General features: G+C 47.1%; 1 protein-coding gene across 2 annotated transcripts in view; it reads left to right on the top strand.

Moving 5' to 3' along the window:
- Nucleotides 1-2,054: 2,054 nt before the first annotated feature.
- VPS41 (VPS41 subunit of HOPS complex) overlaps nucleotides 2,055-14,828 on the top strand; it is a 661,741-nt gene continuing 648,967 nt past the window's right edge. Inside the window, exon 1 of one of the 2 annotated variants that reach the window (XM_063922529.1) lies at nucleotides 2,055-2,145. In XM_063922529.1, the coding sequence (XP_063778599.1) occupies nucleotides 2,104-2,145 (42 nt within the window). In that variant the 5' untranslated portion in view covers nucleotides 2,055-2,103. The other variant, XM_063922530.1, reaches the window with a different exon arrangement.

The raw sequence follows: 14,828 nt of genomic DNA, 5'->3' as shown, positions 1-14,828 counted from the left end.
TACAGCTTGCCTCTACATTTGGTACAGTTACTGTTGAGCAGGCACACAGAATTGTTCAGTTTCTGGACTACATGGATAAGGAAAATATACTTTCAGCATACCACAAAGCCAGATCTCTCAGTGTACGAGACCTTTCTGTTTTGATTTTTCAAGGCATTCTCTCTTTTCCCAACTAAGGGTCTTATTCAGGATGGATCGCAATTGACACTGAAACTGCAATCGTCTCAAAACTGCTACTGCTGAAAATGGCATGTGAAGAGCTGCCCTGAACAGTAAAAGACGCCCACTGATGCTATCTCAAATCTGCCTATGCATCTGCACCAGCCAATCATTACAGATTTGAAAAATAACAGTTAGGAGCTGATAGGCTGGTGCGTTATCACCTTGCACTTATCACTGCTTTATCACTTCTTTATCCCTTCTCCAGGCTGTCCCATAGAGTGGGAATAGTATCTGTGGCGAGCGCAGCTGGCGTTGGGATTATGACCGCCGGGATCCTGGCCGCTGGTAACACGATACCAACCCCATAACAGTGCTTGCCGAGACTTGTAGTTTGCAAGGATTGTGGGTGTCCCTGCTATAATGTCTACAGCACGGCAAAGAGCTCTAGCGCTTGTTGAAGTTTTAAGCTGGGTACACACACTGAGTGATAAGCCGTCTGATTGGTGAGCAATGGTGATTCATTAAGAAAGTACTATAGTAACAGCATACTCCAGAGAACCTTGAGAATATAATAAAATAAAATGTCCTTGCGATGCAAAACATACTGTATGCCCCTGTGACAAATCTACTAAGTACTACTGCTATTTTCCTAATTGAAAAATAGGCATTTTTAAAGTAAGTTTGATTAGCATACCGCCCAACATTACAGATCCAGGAATGGGATTTTGTAGGCAAAGCTGAACGAACGAATGAATGAATGAATAAATAAATAAATAAATAAATACATGCATAAATAAAGTGTAACATTTTTATTTGTAAATATATTTTTGCTGCTATCTATAACACGTTTTCTTTTAGTATTCATAAACCTTCCAACATAGCATTCTACATTAAAACTAACAACAGCCAGCCTATGACAGGATGATGGGGGTAATTCCAAGTTGATCGCAGCAGGAATTTAGTTAGCAATTGGGCAAAACCATGGCCCTTATTCCGAGTTGTTCGCTCGGTAATTTTCTTCGCATCGCAGCGATTTTCCGCTAATTGCGCATGCGCAATGTTCGCACTGCGACTGCGCCAAGTAAATTTGCTAAGAAGTTTGGTATTTTACTCACGGCATTACGAGGTTTTTTCTTCGTTCTGGTTATCGGAGTGTGATTGTCAGGAAGTGGGTGTTTCTGGGCGGAAACTGGCCGTTTTATGGGAGTGTGTGAAAAAACGCTGCCGTTTCTGGGAAAAACGCGGGAGTGTCTGAAGAAACGGGGGAGTGTCTGGGCGAACGCTGGGTGTGTTTGTGACGTCAAACCAGGAACGACAAGCACTGAACTGATCGCACTGGAAGAGTAAGTCTCGAGCTACACAGAAACTGCACAGAAAAATCTTTTCGCAATATTGCGAATACTTCGTTCGCAATTCTGCTAAGCTAAGATTCACTCCCAGTAGGCGGCGGCTTAGCGTGTGTACTGCTGCTAAAAGCGGCTAGCGAGCGAACAACTCGGAATGAGGGCCCATGTGCACTGCAGGGAAAGCAGATTTAACATGTGCAGAGAGAGTTAGATTTGGGTGGGGTGTGTTCAATCTGCAATCTAATTTGCAGGGTAAAAATAAAGCAGCCAGTATTTACCCTGCACAGAAATAAAATAACCCACCCAAATCTAACTCTCTCTGCACATGTTAAATCTGCCTCCCCTGCAGTGCACATAGTTTTGCCCAATTGCTAACTAAATTCCTGCTGCGATCAACTTGGAATTACCCCTGATATACAGTACAGTAGTTCCCCAAGAGCTGGACAGCCACACACAGATGCCTATGCATTGCTGCAGTATTCTCTCCCTCTCATAAAGATAGTGAATAAAGTTACAGAGATTTGAATGGTTGCATGGCACGCCGGGAGTTGTAGTTTTATGCCAGTCCTTGTCATGTGACTGACTTCTACTTGCAATGGCTGAATCACAACACGGAGTTGCCGGGTTGCCTGATCAGGTGAGTGAGACTGTAATATCCCTGCATAGTACTGTACATGCTGCAGATAGCTCGGCGTTTGGGGTGAGCATACGCTACTCAGTGTCCATACTTCCGGATCTGTGATGGTTGTCTGTCTGTGCAGGGTACATGTATCCGGAAGCAGCAGGGGCTGCAGCTGAGTACTGTAGCTGTCAGTCTGTACAGTGTACAACAGCTGCTGTATCACTGCCGGCCAGTGTGTTATGTATCAGGTTACACATATGTTATACCATAGAATGGGTTTTTTGCATGCTTTAGCTTGACTAAAAGACGAATCTTCATCCTTATATTACTGTCATGCCATCACTATATTTTGACTTACCGTACTAATATAACATGTCTTCTGAGTGCTTTGTTTTTAAGGACAAAGTAATAGTTATATTTAACTCTCTCACCTAATTAGCTTATAGCTATCATTTATGTAGTAACTCTTTAAAATCACAGTAAGTATCTGCTTGGTTGTTGTGGGCAGTTTCTCCACTTTCTCGCTCTGTTTATGTTTGATATATCTCCCTCGAATATGCCACAAAAGACAAACACAAATGAGCTTTAGGTGTAGATAGGCCTGTGCCCACGGATCTCATCTCGCCTGTGCCAGCGGATCTCTCCTCATCTGTAGGTAGGCCGGTGCCCACGGATCTCATCTCATCTCGCCTGTGCCAGCGGATCTCTCCTCATCTGTAGGTAGGCCGGTGCCCACGGATCTCATCTCATCTCGCCTGTGCCAGCGGATCTCTCCTCATCTGTAGGTAGGCCTGTACCCATGGTTCTCTGTGCCCTTGGTTCTCTCCTTATCTAGTGTTCATGCCAGGCTGTTTTACCAGTGTGCCACACCCTGCCCCATTTTTAAAGGGCATAATACGCCGTGCCCCTTTAGCGGCGCCATGCTAAAACAGCTTGCTTGGACCCATGCTGCCGCTGTGCGAATAGATGTCGTGCGCGTGGTCACATTAAAGGGAGTACATATAGGGAAGCTCAGCACCATAGTAAATGTTGGTCACAACACCTTTAATGAGACTGGGGTCTGGGGCACGCCCCCATTAGTGACGTTAAGGGGGCCTGCACTGCCCCCAATAGTGTCGCCATGCACCATTTTCTAGCATGCGTGACCTGCCCCAGCACCTCTGCTCCCTGCCCACATCCTAGCAGAAACACTATTATCTGTAGGTAGGCCTGTGCCCACGGTTCTCTCTTACCTGTAGGTAGGCCTGTGCCCACGGTTCTCTCTCTACCTGTAGGTAGGCCTGTGCCCACGGTTCTCTCTCTACCTGTAGGTAGGCCTGTGCCCACGGTTCTCTCTTTATCTGTAGGTAGACCTGTGCCCATGGTTCTCTTTACCTGTAGGTACTCCTGTGCCCACGGTTCTCTACTTACCTGTAGGTAGGCCTGTGCCCACGGTTCTCTCCTTATTTGTAGGTAGGCATAGTGCCCCCGTTTCTCTTCTTATCTAGGCAGGCTAGTGCCCACAGTTCTTTCCTTATCTGTAGGTTAGCCTTTTTTCACTGCTTCCCTGGTTCTCTCATTATCTGTAGGGAGGCCTGTGGCCACGGTTCTCTCAGTAGATGCTGGTGTAGCAATATGTGAGGCATAAGGCTGATGTTAATGAAGGGCTTTTGTGCTTAGGTCTTGCTGCTAGAGAGAGAAACTGCAGTGTGTTAGTACACTGCCACACCAAAATTATCTTATCATTATAGTTTTAAGCATGTTTTATCATATTGACGTCTCACTCTAAATCTGATGTCACATGGGTGATTAGAAGCACTGACACTGTTCACCCACATAATCTGTTTTTCTGAAACTTATTTTGTGAAAAAGCAGTGAATAAAGCAGGTTTCCCTGTTAAATACAGATGGAGTCTCTGTTATTCAGGCTCTTTGTGTGATTAGGCGCGCCCGCCTGGGCGCACCTAGTCACTGTGAGTGTCTCCGCCTGGACGGGCGCGCACGCCTGGACGGAGACGCTCTCCATTCACTTTAATGGAGAGCATCTCCATCCGCGCACCCTGACAAAGACGCTCTGAATGGGAAGAGCTTGTACATTCCCGGCGTGACTAGGCGGACGGATCGCCTAGTCATACCGGGAGTGCACGCCTGCCACTAGGCAGGGTTAGATAAAGAAGGCTCCATCTGTAGGAGTACTGTAGTTTTCACAATGCTGCATGCATTGTTTCTCCTCATGTAAGGGGATGGTTAGGTTTAGGCACGTAAAGACGCTTAACGCTACCAAGTCACGCCACAGATGGCGTGACTAGAAGGGCTGTTTAATGTGCAGGGAAGCTAGATGTATGTGGACACATCTATATCTTTTAAGTATGCATTGTTTTTAGCTATCCTCCTATATCTCATCATTTACAGTAATTTAAGTAGCTTTTGGGGTAACAAACAATAATCCCTGCCAAAGGGTCACCACTTTCACCATGTCATGGTATGGTGGAAAATGCCGGGGAAGAGGGATATGATCCCACAGAACAGAAACAAAACACATTGGGGGTCATTCCGACCCGATCGCACGCTGCACTTCTTCGCAGCGGTGCAATCAGGTCGGAACTGCGCATGCGCGGCGACCGCATTAGGCAGGCGCGTCGTTGCCCGGTGATGGCTGTCGCCGGGCAGCGACGTCTTGTACGAAGAAGAAGATTGACAGGAGGAAGGCGTTCCGGGGCTTCAACTGTCCGTTTTCCGGGAGTGGATCGGCCAACGCAGGCATGTCCAGGCGTTTGGAGGGCGGATGTCTGACGTCCATTCCGGGACCTGCATCGCTGAAATCATCGCACCAGGGCCCTCATTCCGAGTTGATCGCTAGCTGCCGTTATTTGCTGTGTAGCGATCGGTTAAAAAAATGGCGAAACTACGCATGCGTATGGGCCGCAATGCTCACGCGCGGCGTGCGGGTGCAAAGTGCATCATTGTTTTGCATTTCTTCTAGCGACGATTCCATTCGCACAGGCAATCGCAAGGAGATTGGCAGGAAGAAGGCGTTTATGGGTGTCAACTGACCGTTTTCTGGGAGTGTTTGGAAAAACGCAGGCGTGTCCATGCGTTTGCAGGGCGGGTATCTGACGGGACCTTCGTCGCAGCAATCATTGCACAGAAGAAGTAACTACAGGGCTGGTCTTGTTTTGCACAAAATGCTTTTGTACCGCTCGGCTGCACAGGCGTTCGCACTCTTGCAAAGCAAAAATACACTCCCCCATGGGCGGCGACTGTGCGTTTGCATGGCTGCTAAAAGTAGCTAGCGAGCGATCAACTCGGAATGAGGGCCCAGGTAAGTATGTCCAGGGCTAGTCTTGTTTTACACAAAACGTTTTTAGCATAGCAGGGCTGCACAAGTGATCGTGGCCTTGCTATGCTAAAATACACTCCCCCATAGGGGATCATTCCGACTCGATAGCTCGCTGCAGTTTCTCGCAGCGATCGGGTTGGAACTGCGCCGGCCGTCGTTGCCTAGCGATCGCCTCTGAGGCAGATGTGGTCGCTGGGTGGGAGGGGGCGCAGTCCGGCCAACGCAGGCGTGGCTGGACCATGTGGGGAGGGGGGGGGGGGGGGTCCGTGGCAGCTGCGTGACATCACACGCAGCAGCTGCGGGCCGGGGAGCGACGAGTAGTTCCAGGCCAGCACGCTAAAGCTGCGCTGGTCGGAAACTACTCTTGAAGTGCAAAGGCATCGCCGCTGTGTGATGCCTTTGCACTTCTGCAGGTGTAGGGGGTGGGCGGCACTGACATGCGGGGCGGACTAGACCTGTGCTGGGCGTCCCCCCGCATGTCAGTGTGAATGATTGTAGCTGTGCTAAATTTAGCACAGCTACGATCAACTCGGAATGACCCCCATAGGCGGCATCTAGTTGATCGCACGAGCAGCAAAAAGTTGCTATGTGCGATCAACTCGGAATGCCCCCCATTGTCTGTCTGCTAGACACAGACATACTGTAGTCAGCCTGCTACACAGACAGAGCCTTTAAGACTGTCAGCATGTGCAGTGATATTATAGGGTAGGGAAGAAGTAGGATGATGTCACAGTGAAAACAGAACTCAGTGGTAGATGTATTATGTGGCAATATGGCAGAAACCTGTAACTGCACAGTTACCGCTTCTCCCACATGTATTACTATGTGTGCTAAATGACAGACGTGCCCCTGTCTGTATAGGCGCTGCAATCTACAAGATAGCACGTCAGTGTCCTCCGCCAATGTATAAAGGGTCAGTGGCATTGACCGTTCTAACACCCGCAGCTATTAATTTCGACAGCTGCAGGAGTTGTTGCCCCATCACCACAGCAGGGATAGCACTTCCCCTGGCTGCTGCGGCTGCCCGGGCTCCAGGCTGCAGGGGAGATCCCGTGAGGCTTACGAGATCTTGTGCATGCCCAGTGGAGCCGGTCGGGAGGAGAGAGAGCGCACATCGGCACTAGGCTGATGTGCTGTGGATTGTGACACGCGCACAGTAAACCCCAGAGAGTGCACTTAAAACAGATTTTCCTTGCACCCTCTGGGGATTACCCTACAGGGTAACACACAGATCCTGGGCACTTAACCTGGAATATATGGGTTAATGAGCATTACCTGCAGGCTTACTGTGCAGGACAGTTGGCTAGTAATTAAATCTAGGTAATAAACCTGCACCTATATAAACCATTTGAGGACTCATTGGCGCACATCTAATATTCAGCATGGACCTATTCAATTAAGTCTTTTACCCTTGTGTATAACAAGGATTTTTTCTTGTAGTAAATGCACCCTCTGGGGTTTTAACACGCAGGGAACCCCATAGATTCCAGCATTTAGGTGGTCATTCCGAGTTGTTCGCTCGTTGCCGATTTTCGCTATGCTGCGATTTGTTGCTAAATGCGCATGCGCATGGTAGGCAGAGCGCATGCGCTAAGTTATTTTACATAAAACTTAGTAGATTTGCTGGTGTTCCTGCGGCGCTTTTCAGTCGCACTGCTGATCGGTGAGTGATTGACAGGAAAGGGGCGTTTCTGGGTGGTAACTGAGCGTTTTTCAGGAGTGTGCTAAAAAACACAGGAGTGTCAGGGAAAAACGCGGGAGTGTCTGGAGAAACGGGGGAGTGGCTGGCCGAACGCAGGGCATGTTTGTGATGTCAAACCAGGAACTAAACTGACCGAGCTGATCGCATTCTAGGAGTAAGTCTGGAGCTACTCAGAAACTGCAAGAAAATATTTAGTAGCAATTCTGCTAATCTTTCGTTCGCTATTCTGCTAAGCTAAGATACACTCCCAGAGGGCGGCGGCCTGGCGTTTGCAATGCTGCTAAAAGCAGCTAGCGAGCGAACAACTTGGAATGAGGGCCTTAATGCGGGTTTACAGCAGCAGAATAATAGCTCCAGGCATTAATCCTGGAGCATTCCCCGATGGGTCTGAACCTGGAGACAGTTTTGAACACTGTGACATACAGTTACCGTATATAATCGAGTATAAGCCGACTTTTTCAGCACCTTTTTTTTTTTTTGTGCTGAAAAAGCCACTTCAGCTTATACTCGAGTCAGTATTTAGGAGGGAACAGCGCGCGGCTCTCCTGTGTCCCTCCTGCGTCTCTGGTGGCAGCGGCGTGTGTGTGTTAAAGGAAGTGCACGAACCGGCACTTCCTTTAATACACACACGCCGGAGACGCAGGAGGGACACAGGAGAGCCGCGCGCTGTGCCCTCCGTGTCCCTCCTTCAGAAGACAGCGCGGGAGCAATGAAACAGCGCGGGAGCGACGGAGGGTAAGTAACAAACTGGCACTGTGGGGCATATTTGGCACATCTGGCACTGTGGGGCATATCTGGCAGCATGAGGGCACATCTGGCACTGTGGGGCATATCTGGCACATCTAGCACTGTGGGACATATCTGGCACATCTGGCACTGTGGGGCATATCTGGCAGCATGAGGGCATATCTGGCACTGTGGGGCATATCTGTCACATCTGGCACTGTGGGGCATATCTGGCAGCATGAGGGCATATCTGGCACTGTGGGGGCATATCTGGCAGTATGAGGGCATATCTGGCACTATGAGGGCTGTGTACGGCTAGAGCTGTATTTCCCACCCTAGGCTTATACTCGAGTCAATAAGTTTTCCCAGGTTTTTGTGGTAAAATTAGGTGCCTCGGCTTATATTCGGGTCGACTTATACTCGAGTATATACGGTAAGTCCATATATAATTGGACACTGACACAGTTTTCATAATTTTGTCTCTGTATATGCTACCATAATTGATTTGAAATAAAACAATTGACATGCAATTGAAGTGCAGACTTTCAGCTTTAATTCAAGAGGTTGAACAAAAATAAGCATTTAAGAATTGCAGAATTTTATGTACCTGGCGCTGATCAAAATGTTCGTTTAAATTGAGTACCTGCAGCTCTCACTTGAGGGAGTTACTCATCTCCCTTAGGTCAAAAAAGAGAAAAAAATTGTATGAAAGTGCTGGTATTCAATTAAAAATATTTCCTTTTTATTTTAAATTAGACATGTATACAGATATATATCTCTTAAAAACTATAAACCTAAAATATATTTATGATGTTAACTATACACTCGCGGCACATGAATGAGGCAATTTTGTATGGGTCTCCTCACAGGTCTGGAGTTTGTATCTATGTGTGTGTGTGTGTATATATACCGTGTTTCCCCGATAATAAGACACTGTCTTATTATTTTTTTTCCAACAAAAAACACCGTAGGGCTTATTTTCGGGGTAGGGCTTATTTTAATTAACATTGACAGCAAATTTAAAAAAACAGGTGCCACCATGCCCCCAGTCCTGCTTTTACAGCCCCCAGTCCTCCTTTTACAGCCACCATTCCCCCAGTCCTGCTTTTACAGCCCCCCTTTTACAGCCACCATGCCCCCAGTCCTGCTTTCACAGCCCCCAGTCCTCCTTTTACAGCCACCATGCCCCCAGTCCTGCTCCTCACCTACAGCACTTTCCAGTTCCAGTTCTTCTTCTTGCTTTCTGCCAGCGCCACTGCTACTCCGCTCCCGCCGTGTACAGAAGCCGCGTGATGTGCGCGGTGACATCATGCGCAGGGCGCAATGCATCCCTGGGACTTGGAGATGGAGTCTTCAGTACTGTACAGCATCCCTCAAGCAGGGCGGCGGTGAAGGGGGTTAGCGGGGGTGGAGCTGGGGGCATTGAATTTAGTGCACGGACTCGGGTAATAAGAATTTTGATAGGGCTTATTTTCGGGGTAGGGCTTATTTTGGACCAGTTTCCAAAAGCAAGGGTAGGGCTTATTTTCGGGGTAGGGCTTATTATCGGGGAAACACGGTATGTATATATATATATATATATATATATATATATCACTCTATGCACTGTGCAAGGATTGTTTGAGTAATTCTAAGTATTAAACTTTTTTTGTATAGAGTGATATATAGCTTTATAGATTGTCTTGGAAAGGTTCTCTTGCTTGCGTATAATTACAGACTGGAGATTTCAATTAGAGATTGATAGTTTTCAAATTATCTATACACATACTCCATATACAAACTCCAGACCTGTGAAGAGACCCATGCAAAATTGCCTCATTCATGTGCCGCGAGTGTATAGTTAACATCATAAATATGTTTTAGGTTTATGGTTTTTAAGAGATATATATCTGTATACATGTCTAATTTAAAATAAAAAGGAAATCTTTTTTAATTGAATACCAGCACTTTCAGACTATTTTTTTTCTCATTTATGAATTGCAACCATTTTTCTACACAGTCCCTTATTTTCAGGGGCTTAAATATAATTAGACAAATTAACATTAGCATAAATAAAATGTTAATTTATAATACTTTGTTGACAGTGCTTTGCAGGTAATGACTGTCTTCAGTCTGGAACCCATAAACATCACCAAATGCTGAGTTTCGTCCTTTGTTGTTTTGCCTGGCCTTTACTGCAGCTTTCTTCAGTTGTTGTTTGTTCATGGGTCTTTCTGTCATTAGTTGTGTCTTCAGAAAGTGAAATGCAGGCTCAATTGGGTTTAGATAAGGTGGTTGACTCAGCCATTGCAGAATTTCCACTTTTTTGCCTTGCAAAACTCCTAGGTTGCTTTCATAGCACTTTTTTGTCATAGTCCATCTGAATTATGAAGCACTGTCCAATCAACTATGCTGAATCTGAGCTGATAGTATATCTGTAGACGCTTCAAATTTCATCCGGCAGCTTGTTTCTTTTGTCACATCATCAATAAACACTTGTGATCCAATGCATGCCCATGCCATCACACTGCCCCTGCCGTGTTTTACAGTAGAGGTGATGTGCATGGAATTATGAGCCGATCCAAGCCTTCTGCATACGTTTTTTCTTCCCATCATTATGGTACAGGTTGATATTCGTTTCATCTGTCCAAACTCCAAATAATGCAGTTCTAGAACTGGGCTGGCTTTTTAGATGTTGTTTGGCAAAGTTCAATCTAGCCTTTCTATTTTTGAGCCTTAGGAATGGTTTGCACCTTATTGTGAACACTCTGTATTACTCTTGTGAAGTCTTCCCTTTATGGTAGACTTGGACAATGATATGCCTACCTCATGTATAGTGTTCTTCGCTTAGCTGGATGTTGTGAAGAGGTTTTTCTTTACCATGGAACGGATCCTGCATTCATCGGCACTGTTGTTTTGCCAAGCTCACTAGTTTATTCTTCGTTTTTCTCCGAATGTACCAAACTGTTAATTTGGCCACTCCATAGGTTCCCACTGTCTCTCTGATGGATGTTTTGGTTGTTTTTACAACTTAAGGATGGCCTCTTTCACATGCCTTGAGAGCTCCATTGACCACATGTTGTGGGTTCACAGCATCAGCTTCCAAATGCAAATGCCGCACTTGGAATCAGCTCCAGACCTTTTGCCTGCTTAACTGATACAGAAATAGCAGGAATAGCTCAGACCTGTCCACCAAACAGCTGTTGTGTCAAATGTCCAATTACTTTTGGTCTCTTGAAAAATAGGAGGCTAAATATAAACTCAGCTGGGGTTCCTAAACCCTTCCTCCTCCAATTTGGATGTGAATACCCTCAAATTAGAACTGATAAGCTATACTTTAAAACTATATTATTATATAACTGTAACTTGAATATATTTTGGTATAACATAAATGTGTCAGTGTCCAAATATATAAGGCCCTAACTGTATAAAGCTAACATGTTTTCTCTGACGTCCTAAGTGGATGCTGGGGACTCCGTCAGGACCATGGGGAATAGCGGCTCCGCAGGAGACAGGGCACAAAACTAAAGCTTTAGGATCAGGTGGTGTGTACTGGCTCCTCCCCCTATGACCCTCCTCCAAGCCTCAGTTAGGTTTTTGTGCCCGTCCGAGCAGGGTGCAATCTAGGTGGCTCTCTTAAGGAGCTGCTTAGAAAAAGTTTTTAGGTTTCTTATTTCCAGTGAGTCCTGCTGGCAACAGGCTCACTGCATCGAGGGACTTAGGGGAGAGAAGTTCAACTCACCTGCGTGCAGGATGGATTGGCTTCTTAGGCTACTGGACACCATTAGCTCCAGAGGGAGTCGGAACACAGGTCTCACCCTGGGGTTCGTCCCGGAGCCGCGCCGCCGACCCCCCTTGCAGATGCTGAAGATTGAAGGTCCAGAAACCGGCGGCAGAAGGCTTTTCAGTCTTCATGAAGGTAGCGCACAGCACTGCAGCTGTGCGCCATTGTTGTCACACACTTCACACCAACGGTCACGGAGGGTGCAGGGCGTTGCTGGGGGCGCCCTGGGCAGCAATGTATAATACCTTATTCTGGCTAAAAATACATCACATATAGCCCCTGGAGGCTATATGGATGTATTTAACCTCTGCCAGGTCTCAGAAAAACGGGAGAAGAAGCCCGCCGAAAAGGGGGCGGGGCCTATTCTCCTCAGCACACAGCGCCATTTTCCCTCACAGAAATGCTGGTGGGAAGGCTCCCAGGCTCTCCCCTGCACTGCACTACAGAAACAGGGTTAAAACAGAGAGGGGGGGCACTTATTTGGCGATATGTATATATATATTAAAATGCTATAAGGGAAAAACACTTATATAAAGGTTGTCCCTGTATAATATAGCGTTTTTGGTGTGTGCTGGCAAACTCTCCCTCTGTCTCCCCAAAGGGCTAGTGGGGTCCTGTCCTCTATCAGAGCATTCCCTGTGTGTGTGCTGTGTGTCGGTACTTGTGTGTCGACATGTATGAGGACGATGTTGGTGAGGAGGCGGAGCAATTGCCGGTAATGGTGATGTCACTCTCTAGGGAGTCGACACCGGAATGGATGGCTTATTTAAGGAATTACGTGATAATGTCAACACGCTGCAAGGTCGGTTGACGACATGAGACGGCCGGCAAACCAATTAGTACCTGTCCAGGCGTCTAAAACACCGTCAGGGGCGTTAAAACGTCCTTTTTACCTCAGTCGGTCGACACAGACACAGACACGGACACTGACTCCAGTGTCGACGGTGAAGAAACAAACGTATTTTCCTTTAGGGCCACACGTTACTTGTTAAGGGCAATGAAGGAGATGTTACATATTTCTGATACTACAAGTACCACAAAAAAGGGTATTATGTGGAGTGTGAAAAAACTACATGTGGTTTTTCCTGAATCAGATAAATTAAATGAAGTGTGTGATGATGCGTGGGTTCCCCCCGATAGAAAATTATTGGCGGTATACCCTTTCCCGCCAGAAGTTGGGAAACACACCTTAGGGTGGATAAGGCGCTCACACGCTTATAAAAACAAGTGGCGTTACCGTCTCCAGATACGGACGCCCTCAAGGAGCCAACTGATAGGAGGTTGGAAAATATCCTAAAAGTATATACACACATACTGGTGTTATACTGCGACCAGCGATCGCCTCAGCCTGGATGGGCAGCGCTGGGGTGGCTTGGTCGGATTCCCTGACTGGAAATATTGATACCCTTGACAGGGACAGTATTTTATTGACTATAGAGCATTTAAAAGATGCATTTCTATATATGCGAAACTCTGGCATCAAGAGTAAGTGCGATGTCCATATCTGCCAGACGATGTTTATGGACACGACAGTGGTCAGGTGATGCAGATTCCAAATGGCACATGGAAGTATTGCCGTATAAAGGGGAGGAGTTATTTGGGGTCGGTCCATCGGACCTGGTGGCCACGGCAACAGCTAGAAAATCCACCTTTTTTACCCCAAGTCACATCTCAGCAGAAAAAGACATAGTCTTTTCAGCTTCAGTCCTTTCGTCCCCATAATATCTGCCCAGGGATAGAGGTAAGGGAAGAAGACTGCAGCAGGCAGCCCATTCCCAGGAACAGAAGCCTTCCACCGCTTCTGCCAAGTCCTCAGCATGACGCTGGGGCCGTAAAAACAGGTGCGATGGGGGGTCGTCTCAAGAGTTTCAGCACGCAGTGGGCTCACTCGCAAGTGGACCCCTGGATCCTACAAGTAGTATCCCAGGGGTACAGATTGGAAATTCGAGACGTCTCCCCCTCGCAGGTTCCTGAAGTTTGCTTTACCAACGTCTACCTCCGACAGGGAGGCAGTATTGGAAACAATTCACAAGCTGTATTCCCAGCAGGTGATAATCAAAGTACCCCTCCTACAACAAGTAAAGGGGTATTATTCCACACTATATTGTGGTACTGAAGCCAGACGGCTCGGTGAGACCTATTCTAAATGGAGTCACTCAGAGCAGTGATAGCGAACCAGGAAGAAGGGGACTATATGGTGTCCCTGGACATCAAGGATGCTTACCTCCATGTCCAAATTTGCCCTTCTCACAAAGGGTACCTCAGGTTCGTGGTACAAAACTGCCACTATCAGTTTCAGACGCTGCCGTTTGGATTGTCCACGGCACCCAGGGTCTTTACCAAGGTAATGGCCGAAATGATGATTCTTCTTCAAAGAAAAGGCGTCTTAATTATCCCTTACTTGGACGATCTCCTGATAAGGGCAAGGTCCAGAGAACAGTTGGAGGTCTGAGTAGCACTATCTCAAGTAGTTCTACGACAGCACGGGTGGATTCTAAATATTCCAAAATCGCAGCTGTCTCCGACGACACGTCTGCTGTCCCTAGGGATGATTCTGGACACAGTCCAGAAAAAGGTGTTTCTCCCGGAGGAGAAAGCCAGGGAGTTATCCGAGCTAGTCAGGAACCTCCAAAAACCAGGAAAAGTGTCAGTGCATCATTGCACAAGGGTCCTGGGAAAAATGGTAGCTTCTTACGAAGCGATTCCATTCGGCAGATTTCACGCAAGAACTTTTCAGTGGAATCTGCTGGACAAATGGTCCGGATCGCATCTTCAGATGCATCAGCGGATAACCCTGTCTCCAAGGACAAGGGTGTCTCTTCTGTGGTGGCTGCAGAGTGCTCATCTACTAAAGGGCCACAGTTATGCATTCAGGACTGGGTCCTGGTGACCACGGATTCCAGCTTGAAAGGCTGGGGAGCAGTCACACAGGGAAAAAAAATTTCCAGGGAGTGTGATCAAGTCTGGGGACTTCTCTCCGCATAAATATACTGGAGCTAAGAGCAATTTACAATGCTCTAAGCTTAGCAAGACCTCTGCTTCAAGGTCAGCCGGTATTGATCCAGTGGGACAACATCACGGCAGTCGCCCACGTAAACAGACAGGGCGGCACAAGAAGCAGGAGGACAATGGCAGAAACTGCAAGGATTCTTCGCTGGGCGGAAAATCATGTGATAGCACTGTCAGCAG

The sequence above is a fragment of the Pseudophryne corroboree genome, chromosome 5 (assembly GCF_028390025.1).
Source record: "Pseudophryne corroboree isolate aPseCor3 chromosome 5, aPseCor3.hap2, whole genome shotgun sequence".
NCBI lineage: Eukaryota > Metazoa > Chordata > Amphibia > Anura > Myobatrachidae > Pseudophryne > Pseudophryne corroboree.
This window is presented reverse-complemented; position numbering and strand designations above follow the sequence as displayed.